General features: G+C 46.3%; 1 protein-coding gene and 1 long non-coding RNA gene across 2 annotated transcripts; both read left to right on the forward strand.

The window, feature by feature from the left end:
• Positions 1-7,308: 7,308 nt before the first annotated feature.
• LOC120642333 lies at positions 7,309-8,519 on the forward strand. Its single transcript, XR_005662570.1, has 2 exons — positions 7,309-7,992; positions 8,106-8,519. It is a non-coding gene; the product is annotated as an uncharacterized LOC120642333 (long non-coding RNA).
• A 2,022-nt stretch (positions 8,520-10,541) lies between these two features.
• LOC120642334 (protein FLOURY 1-like) lies at positions 10,542-12,034 on the forward strand. Its single transcript, XM_039918791.1, has one exon. The coding sequence runs from the start codon at positions 10,780-10,782 to the stop codon at positions 11,674-11,676; it is 897 nt and encodes a 298-aa protein (XP_039774725.1). The 5' UTR covers positions 10,542-10,779; the 3' UTR covers positions 11,677-12,034.
• Positions 12,035-12,467: the final 433 nt, after the last annotated feature.

Genomic DNA, 12,467 nt, shown 5'->3' on the forward strand with positions numbered 1-12,467 from the left:
ATACACAATCCAAACCCAAGAGCTCAACTTGCTTAACTACACAATCTAAGCAAGAGCAACTAATTAAACTACACAAGTTAACTAGTTACACTAGGATCTCTACTTCTAGCTACACAAGCAAGAAGATGATTAGCAAGCTACACAAGCTAACTAATCACTAGAGAGCAACTACACAAACACAAGATATAGATGAATATAAATACAAGGCTTATGATTTGGAGAATGCAAACCACCGAGAAGAGTAAACAAGATTGACACGGTGATTTTTACCCCGAGGTTCACTTGGTTGCCACCAAGCTAATCCCCATTGAGACAAGCTCCAAGGTTGCCGCCGATCCTCTTGCTAGTGGTGACTCTCAAGTCACACTCTCCCACGTGGAGTGCTCACACCGAGCTCTAGCACATGATCCGGCCGGACCACTTGTTGCTCTTCACGTCTCGCTCAACTAGAGTTGCTCTTGGCGGCTCTCGCGGGGTGAGCACAATACCCCTCACAATCTCTTCTCCGGAGCACCGCACAATCTTCTTGCGGGTTTCAACAGAGCCTCTTGCCACCAAGCCGTCTAGGAGGTGGCAACCTCCAAGAGTAACAAGCACACCGGCTTGCAACACGATCACCTAGTGCCACTCGATGCAATCTCTCAAAGTAATCGCACTAGAATCGCTCTCTCACTTGATCGGATGATCACTTTCAAGTTAGAGTGAGTAGAGGGCTCTCAAGCACTCTCACACATGGACACCAAGTCCCCAAGGTGATCAGCCACCTCAAATGGCCGGCCACACCCTCTATTTATATAGGGAGGCCCCAAACTAGCCGTTATACTCAAAACCCGTGAAAACAGAGTTTTCGCGGACTGTCCGCCTCACACAGACCGGACCGTCTGCCATTCAAAACCAACGGCTAGAACTGCAATGATTATGTGTCAGAGTCGACCATTAGAGCCTCGGGCGGACTGTCCGCACCCCTGGGGCGGACCGTCCGTAGTTCAAAACTTCGAACCAACCGATTTGCAAACGTCTCTGACTAAATCTGGAAGTGACCGGCGGACTGTCCGCTCCCCAGGGGCGGACCGTCCGCCGTTCAAAAAGTGAGCACACACAGAAACCACAGTTTTTCTGTCCCAGAATTTTCAGTAGGAGGCGGACCGTCCGCCCCCAAGGGCCAGACCATCCGCAGTACAATTTGGACACCCAAGACAGAACTATCAAGTTTCTGCGCCCGTTTCAGCTTTTAAAGGCGGACCATCCGCCCCCATGGACCGGACGGTCCGCAGTTCATTTTGGACCACCAACAGAGCAAAAAATGGTTCTGTTTGAGCTCATCCGAGATAACGACGTACCGTCCGCCCCCCAGGAGCGGACCGTCTGCAGGTCTCTTTCCAGCAAAAATGTACCTCGGTAAAACTGTCATAACTCTTAGCTCCAAAGTCCAAATTTGGTGATCTTGGACTCTATGGAAAGCTTATTCAGAGGGCTACACAAACCAACTCAATATTTGATTCAAAACACAATGGATCAAAGTAGTATTTCACTCCAAGAGCCAACCTAATCCCCGAAGAACACCGAAAATCCTTTCTTGCTTCCCCAAGTTGATAAACATCAACTCCAACTCTTTCTCCTTTGCAAATGCGCCGACACCACCACGTGAACAACACCATGTGCATGTGTGTTAGCATTTCACAATCATTTTCAAAGAACTTTCACTTGATCTCACCACGCCACTCGATCCTAGCAACATCGCAATGTTAGATCGCTCAAGTGGCACTAGATGACCGATATGCAAACAAGTTTGCCCCTCTTGATAGTACGGCCATCTATCCTAAATCCGGTCATGCACTTCTCTACACAACCTTTGACCGGTGAAATGAAATGCCCTACAAGTCATAACTTTGCCTTGCGCATTCCATTTCATCTTCCCAAATGTTGATGCCATACAATCACCAAACTCCATCAAGCTTTTTGATCATCATCATGAGTCAACACTTGGCTTGATCTTTCTTGAATGATATGATCCACTTCATATTATCACATGACCTCTTCGGTTCATCGATCTTGACCTTGCTCGTTCTTCACCGTTGTCTCGGTCCATCGGCACCAAATCTTGCCCAAGCTTCACCGCCTCGCGGTCCCTCGCTTCAAAGCCTTGACTTGCCCTTCTCCTTTGCAACCGGTCCATCAAGCCAAGTCTTGTCTTGATCTTCTCCACTTTGGTCACATAACTCCATGTCATGTCTCATATGCAATGAGCTCCTCGATCACACTATATGAGCATATCATCAACCCTTAGTCATTTCTCCTCCATGGCACATGTTGCTCATACTAGTGTCTTTGTGTGGACTAATCTCCTGTGTATCTCAACATAAACACTTATTAGTCCACCTAAGTTTTCACTCAATTACCAAAACCAAACAAGGGCATTTCACCTCTCCCGCCGCCCGGATCCGCAGACCCCGCACCGCCCAAAGCAGGAGAGGGGTGGCGCGGAGCAGGGGAGCGGCCTTGCCATGGGCCGCCGCACGCCGCGTCTCCGCCGCGCCATGGCCGCCGCCGCCTCGCCATCGCCTCCGCGCAGGGGACCGAGCAGGGGAGGGAGGAGGGGTGTGCGGTGGGGAGGGAGGAGCGAGGAGGGCCGGCGCAGCGAGGCAGGGTGGCAGGGAGGAGGGAAAGGAAGGGGAGCAACGCCGCGGTGGGAGGGGAGGGATCAAAGGAAGAACTCGACACTGCAATCACGGAAGGCAAGAATTGAAGCTCCGCCAATAGCATCGCGGTTACGCAGGGGGTGGGTAGAGAACCCCGTGGTGAAAAAAAAACAGCGGAGGGGTGCGCGACGTCGCGACTCAACGGGAATGCGCAACGATTTCGGCCTGCCATCCTCCCCTGTCAAACTTTTCACCTTACACGTAGGCCTCAAAAAGGTGGTTTGTGAGGTGGGTATGTGGGCTAAACTTGGTGAGGAATGTTTCAATTGTCATGGATCCTTATAGTATAGACTAAGTACCATTAGATTTTTTATTAGTTATATTTTTATAGTACATCAATTTGATATCATAAATCTTTATATTTCTTTCTATAATTTTGATCAAATTTGAGATTGCTTTGACTTTCCAAAATTCTTGGAATGTCTTGTAATTAGGCCAAGCCTTTCTATAAGCGACCCAAACATGCCCCGTACCGTATGCACGGTCTCTCATACCCACCCTAGCATGTATCGACTGTCGATAACGATTGCGACTGGTGTGTCCGTGTGTGCCCCGCGATCGCTGCTCGGTGGTTGGCCGTGGGCAAGGGCAGCCTGGTGCGGCTGCGGAAACAAGAGCAGGGCCCCGGCGGCATCGCCGGCTACCCGCGACGGCGGGGTTGGCTGGTAACCAACCAGCGGATCTCTCGGCACAGGGATCGTTCATTGATTGGCTTCGCATTCTTCACATCTTGTCGTTTGCGGCGCAACGAGCGGAGCTCTGGCGCGGTGCCGGCGTGGCCAACGACTGCCGGTTTTGAAGAGACGGCAGGCGGATGAGCTGATCACCGTCAGCCCCTGCAGGCACTGCACGTTCTCCTCTGGACATCTACTACTGTGCTGCGGGGGCGTCGCGCAGTGCGGGCACACGCCGGTTGCATTGGGACCCTGCAGTGACTCGCGCGTCCACTTTTGCGACGATTTTAACCGCAGGGCTTGTTCAGGTTTGGGTGGCAGCCACCGAAAGCCCGCTACACCGTCGCCTCCCATTCCACTCACTACCTGCGCTCACGGCTTCACCGATGGCGCCCTTCTCCTCGTTCGTCCTTTGCAAATCACACACAGCCAAGAACTTTCCTGCCACCTGGCCAGCGACATCCGCTAAGGGCAGTCACAATGTACTCAAAAAGTGACCTTAAGCCATAAATGTAATCTATATGGTGCACCTCATACATTGTGCAAGTAGAAACTAGCAAGGTGGCTTGCGCAAATAGCGCGGGTGGCTAGTTTTTATTTTTATTCTTCCATCTGCAATTCCTTAAAATTTATGCATATATGCATTTATTTTGTTTTATGGTCACGGTATATTTTCTCTATATTACGTGCTGTTTACGGGCTCTACAAATTTATTATTATAGCTGGCAAGGTACAATCTCCTTTATTTTCACCATCCTCTATGGCCGTCATCACTCTCTCAAAGTCTCACTCGTATTCACTTTTTCTACTCATAGTTTTTTTAAACAATGCTATTAAATTATACTTCTCCATGGCCATGCCAATGGTTTTTTTGTTGCTAACATGCTTCCTAGATCGCACATTAACAATTTATTTAGTTGGACCTCATCTCCTCCTAAAACTTCTTTAGTTTTGACTTTAATGGTGAAACCACATTTTTTTTCATGGTGGCCCGTGCTAGTGCGAGTAGCTAGTTTTTTATTTATTTTCTTAATTTTTTTATCTTAACAGAATAGTCTATTTCGTATTTTATTTACTGTACCTCTCGTTCGCACTCGTTGAATACTATTTGCAGATTCCTATGAGTTTGTATTAAATCATCGGATTTTAAATAGCTTTATTATATATCACATTTCTATATTTATGATATTTTAACTTGCAAAATCTAAATATGATGATTCAATAATATTAGGTAACCTTGAATGTGGACGCATATTGTAGCACATAATATTTAAGTTCGATGATTCACAAGATGGGATCAACTTGGATACATGTTTATCTTTTTACAAAGTTTTTATATGTAGGTACTAAATATATTTATATGTATGTGTTAGTGATGTTGAAGCTAACAACTTGTAACTTAGATGTTGAACTTTGATTTGTGCAATATTTTGAATAATATTAAGTGAAAGAAAGTCTAGCCTAGTTGTTAGAGCACCTGAGTAACATCCAGCCGATCTCGAACGGTCATATCCTATTTTTTATTCATAATTAGATATTTATTAATTATATTTGATATAGACTTTTTTGATTAATTTTGATTGTTAGATGTTTATTAAATCCAACGGTGTATATTCTTCTTTTTTAGATTAATGTGTGGATTTATAGACCCTCTCGATGAACGTATTTAATATGGACTCTTTGGGCTAGTTTTAAACATGGCCTTTTTAGGCTAGTTTAGACTGTTCGATCTTCATGACATACAATGTTTCTTTTTAAAATTAATGTGGGGATTTCTAGATGCTCTTGGCGAACGTGGTGGCTTCTTTTAACGCTGCCTTGCTTGTTCTTTCAGCGGTAACAGGATGAGTGCCACACCCTTTTCGTCCCTCTTGATGGTTATGCTATTGGTGACATGCATCTCATTGCCTTGGATTTATGATGTATCGATCTCCATCTATCTAGTTCAACTTTGGCTCCTCGAGCCAATCTCACCAAGGATGCTTTCACAATAAAGAATCAAGTATTATATTGAAGACCTGCTTTCACAATAAAGAATCAAGTATTATATTGAAGACCGCAAGGCGAATAGGGTTGGTGATCCACTAAAAAAGCCTAAAATATGTGATAATCGATATCCACATGTCTAGTTTGACTTTGGCTCCTTTAGCCATTCTCACCAAGGACGCTTTGTAATTAAGAATCAAGCAAACAGACTGAAGATCGACATGCGAGGCAAAGGGGGATGATGATGATCCAAAACAAATTTTAGAACGCTGCATGGTTGACTTGATTGACACATGCATATGTAATTGTCCTCGTTTTCTCTTTCAAAACTAATACACTGCCGAGTAGAGTTTGTTGTCATTTATGTCATATTTGTGAGATCGATTGCACACTCCAAGAAACATGATTTTCGATTGATGTCCAAATTAAACCTAGTGCATGAAATTAGATAGTCCTAACCTTTCTCTCTTCCCTTCTACTTTTTATGATTTGCACCCTCTATAAATTTGTTGTATTTTTGATCTGGTCAATTCGGCCAATGGAATTAGTTAAAGGTGGGACGTTTGCCTCTCTACTATTTCCTTATAAAAAGAAAAAAATAAAGCCCTAATTTTCTATTTTTATTAGTATGACTGGTTGTTGTTGTTTCTCTTTTTTTAATGAACAGATGAGAAATTAGTAAAGAGATATATTGATCTTATAACTCTGATATTCTTTTAATTTTCTATATTTAATATATGCATACTATTTTTTACAATAATTTAATATCTTTGATCCTATTCAGCATGGATTCTTTGAATTAATCCTATTTTTTTCTTTTTCTATATTTAATATATGCATACTCTTTTTTACAATAACTAAATATCTTTGATCATATTTGGCATGGACTCCTTGTATTAATCTTACATTCTTTTCTTTTCTATATCTAATATATGCATACTGTTTTTTACAATAACTAAATATCTTTGATTGTATTTGGCATGGACTCTTTGATTAATCTAAGACATTAGATCTTCATAAAATCCAATGGTCCAAAATTTTCTCTATTTTAGATTAATGTTGGAATTTCTAGCCTCTTTCAGCGAATGTGATGGCTTCTTCTAACACTCAAATATTTATATAATAGATATATAGCCAAAAGATTTCTATGGTGCACCTTAAGCTTAAGGTCAAGTCATAGTAAATAAAGAAATAATTTCTCCCCTTTTGCTCTCTCACACACTAGAATAGTGAGCAGGTGTAGGTAGATGCTTTTTTTATTTTCAAGACAAACCATAAGCATTGTGAAGCTGGTCATAGCTATGTCCAACTATTTGTAGGTCCTACCTTAAGGTGGGGGGGGGGGGGGGGCAACAGCCATTGCCCTTGCCCTAAGTGATTAGAGCAAGAATAGTAATGCCAATTAGGCGGGGCTGGGTGCGTCACCCGTCAAAAAAATCCTAGCCGGCGGAAAGAGAATAGAAGAGAGAGAATTGAGCCAGGCGATTCTCTGATTCTTTACGCCGGTTATGTGGGTTCGCCACTCGCTCTGTTCGGCTAGTTGTGACTGGTGGCTGGTACTGATTTGCTGTGAGAGAAAATTACTGCTGGCTGGCTGACTGGCTGGTGGCCGGCGGCCGGTAACTGATGCTGATTTGGTGTAAAAGAATAGCACCGTTGGTTGCCGGCAGAACATAATGATTTCTTCTTCTGATTCCTATTGGCTTCACAACACTGCTGATCGGAGTGGGCATTGAATGTTGGTGTCCCCTACCGCTAATTTTTACTGCCCAGCTCTTACCCATGAAGCCAATACGAATGTTGGTAGTAAAAATAGAAAAAAGTCCACATTACCCGCTCGACTCTGCAGAAAGTCTAAAACTCAACCCTGAAGTTTGAAACCGGGTAAATTACACCCCCAATCTCCCGAAACCAGACAACGAACCCCCTCGACCTCAAACCAGTCTGGTCTTTGACCACGTTGGCAAGAGGCCAATACAATAGCTGGCGCTCTGTTCCTCCAATTCTCTCTCTATCGCTAGCTCTGTCTTCCTCCCCCTCTCTCTCGCTGCCACTCACGCACGGTCTCACCCTAGCAGAGTGGTCCCAGACTCCCATTGCCGGCGAGCAGTGGAGGGAGATGGCCGGCGCGTGGATCGGGAGCTCATCCCCTTCGGCAATGGGGGCCTAAAACAGGTCCACTGCCGACACCCCTGCCCAATTTCTCCCTGGGTGCCGCCAGCCACCTTCCCCCTTCGTGTTTCTAGATCGAGTTCGTGCTGCTCTGTTTGACTTCATTTTCGCATCACCTGAAGCAACTACAGTAAGGAGGGGAGGGGATTCTAGTGTTGTAAGGTGAGTACTCGATTCCTGAATATCTAGGGACTCCGGGTTCAGCGTGTCCGGCGCCAGCTCGTCGTTCCTGTCGTCGGTGACGACCGGCGACGGGAGCGTGTCGAACAGGTGCGGCGGCGGCAGGTCGTCATCGCCGCTGATGCTCCCGCCGCCGCAGGCGCGGCCAGCTGCGGGAAGCCGTCGCTGTCGTCGTCCGGCGCCGGACAGAAGCGTAGGTGCCACGAGCACGCGCACTCGGAGAACGTCTCCGGCGGCAAGTACGGGGCCACCAGCGGCCGATGCCACTGCTCCAAGCGCAGGTAACTTGGAATCCATCCTAGATGCTAGCGCTTGTCGCCGAATCCATCAATTATAAGCGACGAATTGAACCGGAGCGAAAGAAAATGAATCGATGAATCTGTTGAATCCGCAGGAAGCACCGGGTGAAGCGAACGATCCGCGTGCCGGCGATTAGCCCGAAGGTGTCGGACATCCCCACCGACGAGTACTCGTGGCGCAAGTATGTGCAGAAGCCCATCAAGGGATCATCATAGAGAGCTCAGAGAAACAGAGAGAGGGGGGGAGAAAAGAAGCCACCGACAGAGAGAGAAAGAGCAGTCTATTAATGGCTCCCCTTACCAACGTGGAGTCCAGGTGGACCAAAACCAGCTTGGTTTGGGCGGAAGGGGTGTTTGTGCCTGGTTTCAAGAGATTGAGGTTGTAATTTACCCGGTTTCAAATTTCAGGGTTGAGTTTTAGACTTTCTGCAGAGTTTGAGGGGGGTAATGTGGACTTTTTCCAAAAATACGTTTGTATTGCGATTGCTTCTTCTGGTTCCTATTGGCTTCACAACACTGCTCTTTACGCCGGGATCCATTAGCCCTGCTCTTGCCCGCCTCGTGATTCAAACCCGTGACCACCATCGATCAGGGCTTTCGCTGTCTTTCTCTAAACCCAAAGGGGATATGACCTGACCCCAACCCTGAGGCTCAAGTCTTGAACGCTGTGGCGACTGCCACTGCACCTCATCGATCAAGTCTTGCTGCTTTATTCAGAAACTCGTGCCTCAGACAAATCACAAGCCGATAGGTTGTTTACAAATTCAGGAGGGGATTCATCCAAACAATCGGATGATCCGTGGATTTGGCACCGGCCTAAGCGAGCCAACTCATGATTTCTAGTTTTTTTTTCTTTGAATAATTCTAATTCCTAGTTCCGCTCCTGATTAACGGGCATGATTAAATCCTCTTTATCGAAAGGCGCACTTTCCTTGTACAGCGCAAAGTGCGTTGGTTGTTTATCAAGAATGAGCAAGATCAGCTTAAGTACCGTACGTATGCACTCAGTTATAACTTGACCACGTGCAACCACGGGTAGGTGTTTGTTTTTTAGGCGTAAAAATGATATTATTCTGATTAACAACTGGTCATTTTTTTCATGTAATAAGAAGAGCAACGATCACCTCGACTAAAAAAAGCAAAGTGATGATCAAACACGTTTGTTGGGCTAAAGAAAAAGACCTTCAGCAATTGGATCCTATATACGTCATGTGGGTTCAAAAAGTTTGAGATCCTATATATTAGCTCATGGGCTGAAAAAGGGCCTGAAGGCTGGAGCACAGCACAGGTCGAGATTTAAGATTGTTAGACGTGTGGGCTGCAGAAGGCCCACATTGGTGGTTAAGTTTTCTATTTTTTGTGTCCTTTCATTTGACAATCCTTCTTAGGTTTAGAACGGTGAAATGAGACATTTTAAAATCTGTGGGACTTCTTTAAATACTCAAACAAGAAAAGAAACTTGCTCGTTTCGTTCATGGAACTTGCTTGCAACCTCCAAAAACTTGAAATTACAGAGATCGCGTCGAAATTCAGGTGATTAGTTCCAGGGAAGTTCCAACGAAACTTGCTACTTGGAAATATCATCCCTTCACCTCCTACTCCATTCCTCGCAGCGTTTTTGCCTGCTTGGTTTCTTCGCGCATCACAAAAAAAAGTCACGAGCCATACAAATTCTGTTGACAAAAAGATCCACGGCGTACTTTGGCCGTTTGGATCTTCCCACGCCTTTCTGCTCGCCCACGTAGTATTCCCATACATATCTCGTGGAATACCACGTCACGTACAGGTGGGACCCACGTCAATGTGACCCCATCTGTCATCCACTGCTACAGAGTACCCGCCCCCTTTTCTCCAAAAAGACGAGACGACTTGTCGACTTCCCATGCCCCCATCCTTTTCTCCGGCCCCGCACTAACAGAAACCCATAGGCCGACAAGGTGGGCCCCCTCGATATATTCGACCCGCACGCCAGCGACACCGCCCACAACTTATCCTTGGAAAATCTTCGATTAGGGAATGTTTAGTTGGTGAAAATTTTTGAGTTTGGCTACTTTAGTATTTTCGTTTTTATTTGGTAATTAGTGCCCAATCATATACTAATTAGGCTTAAAAGATTCATCTCGTCATTTCCAATTAAATTATGCAATTAGTTATTTTTTAAAACTACGTTTAATGCTTCATGCATGTGTCCAAAAAATTGATGTGACAGGAATCTTGAAAATTTTTGGGAAGGCCTTAAGCCCTGTTTGGTTCCAAACTTTTTTCAGAAGTCCCTATTACATCAAAAAGAATCTTACTATTTTATAGTATTAAATAAAATTTATTTATAAATATTTTTTTAACAGCTGAGTGCTAATTCGCGAGACGAATCTAATGAGCCTAATTAATTTACATTTACTACAGTGATGCTACAGTAATTATAAACTGTTTTGGTTCCGAGCTTTTTGCAGAAGTCCCTAAGGCCGCCTTCTGGAAAAAGTTTTTTTGATTGCTACAGTAATTTTTGAAAAAAGTTTGAACCAGCCTTTGGTCCCTCCGCTGTCCGCTCCCCAACTGAACCCTACGGCAGCTAGTACTCCCCCTAGCTTCCCAACCCAAGCGGCCCCGTCTCCGATCCCCCCACGACGCGCCCCTGAATCCGCAGCAATCGCCAAGATTTCCTCCAGCCCCAACCGAATCGGTCGAAACCGCGGCACGAGCCCTCAAAGCTCGCGTCTTTGGGTGCAGTCTCACCTGAATCTTGAGCGATTTTGCCCTAGTTTGGCCGCAATGGGCCGCAAGAAGAACAGAGGAGGTTCCGGCGCCGGTTTCCTGAAGCCACTCGGCGGCGTCTCCCCGGCCCGTATGCCCAGAGCCGGCGCCGTGCTCTTCCTGGTCGGCTCCGCGCTTGGCTTCGTGGCGGTGCTCCACGCGTCCGAGTCGGAGGAGGCCGGCGGCGCGTGGGCTTCAGCGGCGCGGTGGGCTGCTCGGCGGGCTACTGAGCTGGCCGGCTCGGTCGGCGCCCACCACCTGCTCGTCGCAGTCTCGCTTCTTTTCCTGGCCGCCAGTGTGTGCCGCCTCAGCAGGCGCTGCGCCGCCGTGGAGGGGCTCGTCGGCACCACGGACTCCTCGGTGCAGGCATTGCGCGTGGGGGGTGTCGTGTGCGCCGTGTGCGGGTCGAAGATTCAGGCCCTGAAGAGAGGCCGCCGTGGCGCAGCCGAGCGCACCCGCTCGGATGCCTCCAGCGGCTGCCCTGACAAGCCGGTCGCGAGGTCGCTGGCTTCCGAATTCGACCAGGAGGCTGACAAGGACGAAGAGGATAATGCAGGCGAGACCAGCGATTCAGAGGAAGAAGGCAATGTGCAGTATCTGAGGAGGAGGCTCAAGGAGGAAAGGCTGCTGAAGGAGGTTGCACTCGAAGAACTGGAGAAGGAGAGACTGGCAGCCGCATCCGCTGCTGATGAGGCCATGGCCAAGATTGCCTGCCTGCGCAGTGAGAAGGCTTTGGTGGAGAGGGAGACGAGACAATTGCAGGAGATGGCGCGGCAGAAGCAGATGTATGACCGACAGGTGATCGAGTCGCTGCAATGGGTGATAATGAAATCTGGAATGCAAGGCTGGGAGCCTGAAGCCGCATCTGATCCTGCTGTGTCGGAAACAAGCGAGGATGACAGAGATAGGAAGTAGCTAGTAGTTGGATGTATGAGTGAGGAAGGCCCTGTGCTGGGGAAGTCGCATGTCACTGCCTGCTTGGGTTTTTTGTCCTCTGATCAGTTTTCAGCAGCCAAACATGGCATAATGCCCAGGTTTTGGTTACTCAGAGAGGATGCTCTAGTATGACAAGCTCTCTTCAGGAGAAATCTGTAATATCTACCTGTATATATATACCATCTTTATAAGCTGTTTAGGTACTTAATATGGTCAAAACCGGTACTAGATCGTTCTACCTTGCTTGCTCATTGCTATATTGTTAGTTGTCTGTTGTTCTTGAGAGTCTGAGTAGTATTTAGCAGATTTTGGTATAAAGATGCTGGAATGAACACTAGGAAACTTGTGTAGTTCTGTTACTATTCAGTCTGAATATTAAAATACCATAATATAAATCATTGCACCGGTAAGCTTGGATGCTTGGTTTCAGCATTAGAATTTTCAGATATGTGTCATACCATGTTTAACATAATGAAAGCACATTCGAATTGTCTCAATCTGTAGTTTCTAACATGCTGCGAAAACTTGCAGAAACTTCATTAGGGACCATCCTGTTTGAATGTTGGCCAGAGTCTAATTTCTTCCATCTAGTGCTCAAGCACCTCAGTGCGGTGGAAAAGTGCAGATGACGAGCGAAAATTCCTGCTCCTGTGATCTTCAAAGGCTTCAGTATTCAGTAACTTCAGTGATCAATGCAGATCGTTTCTATTTGTGTCCTGGTCGTTTTCTAAGATGAATTTAAGAGGAAATGTTGAGATGATTTTATTAAA

This window comes from Panicum virgatum, chromosome 7K (assembly GCF_016808335.1).
Source record: "Panicum virgatum strain AP13 chromosome 7K, P.virgatum_v5, whole genome shotgun sequence".
Taxonomy (NCBI): Eukaryota; Viridiplantae; Streptophyta; class Magnoliopsida; order Poales; family Poaceae; genus Panicum; species Panicum virgatum.

Coding starts and splice junctions, on each gene's coding strand:
- LOC120642334 (XM_039918791.1), top strand. CDS start 10,780: ATGGGCCGCAAGAAGAACAGAGGAGGTTCCGGCGCCGGTTTCCTGAAG.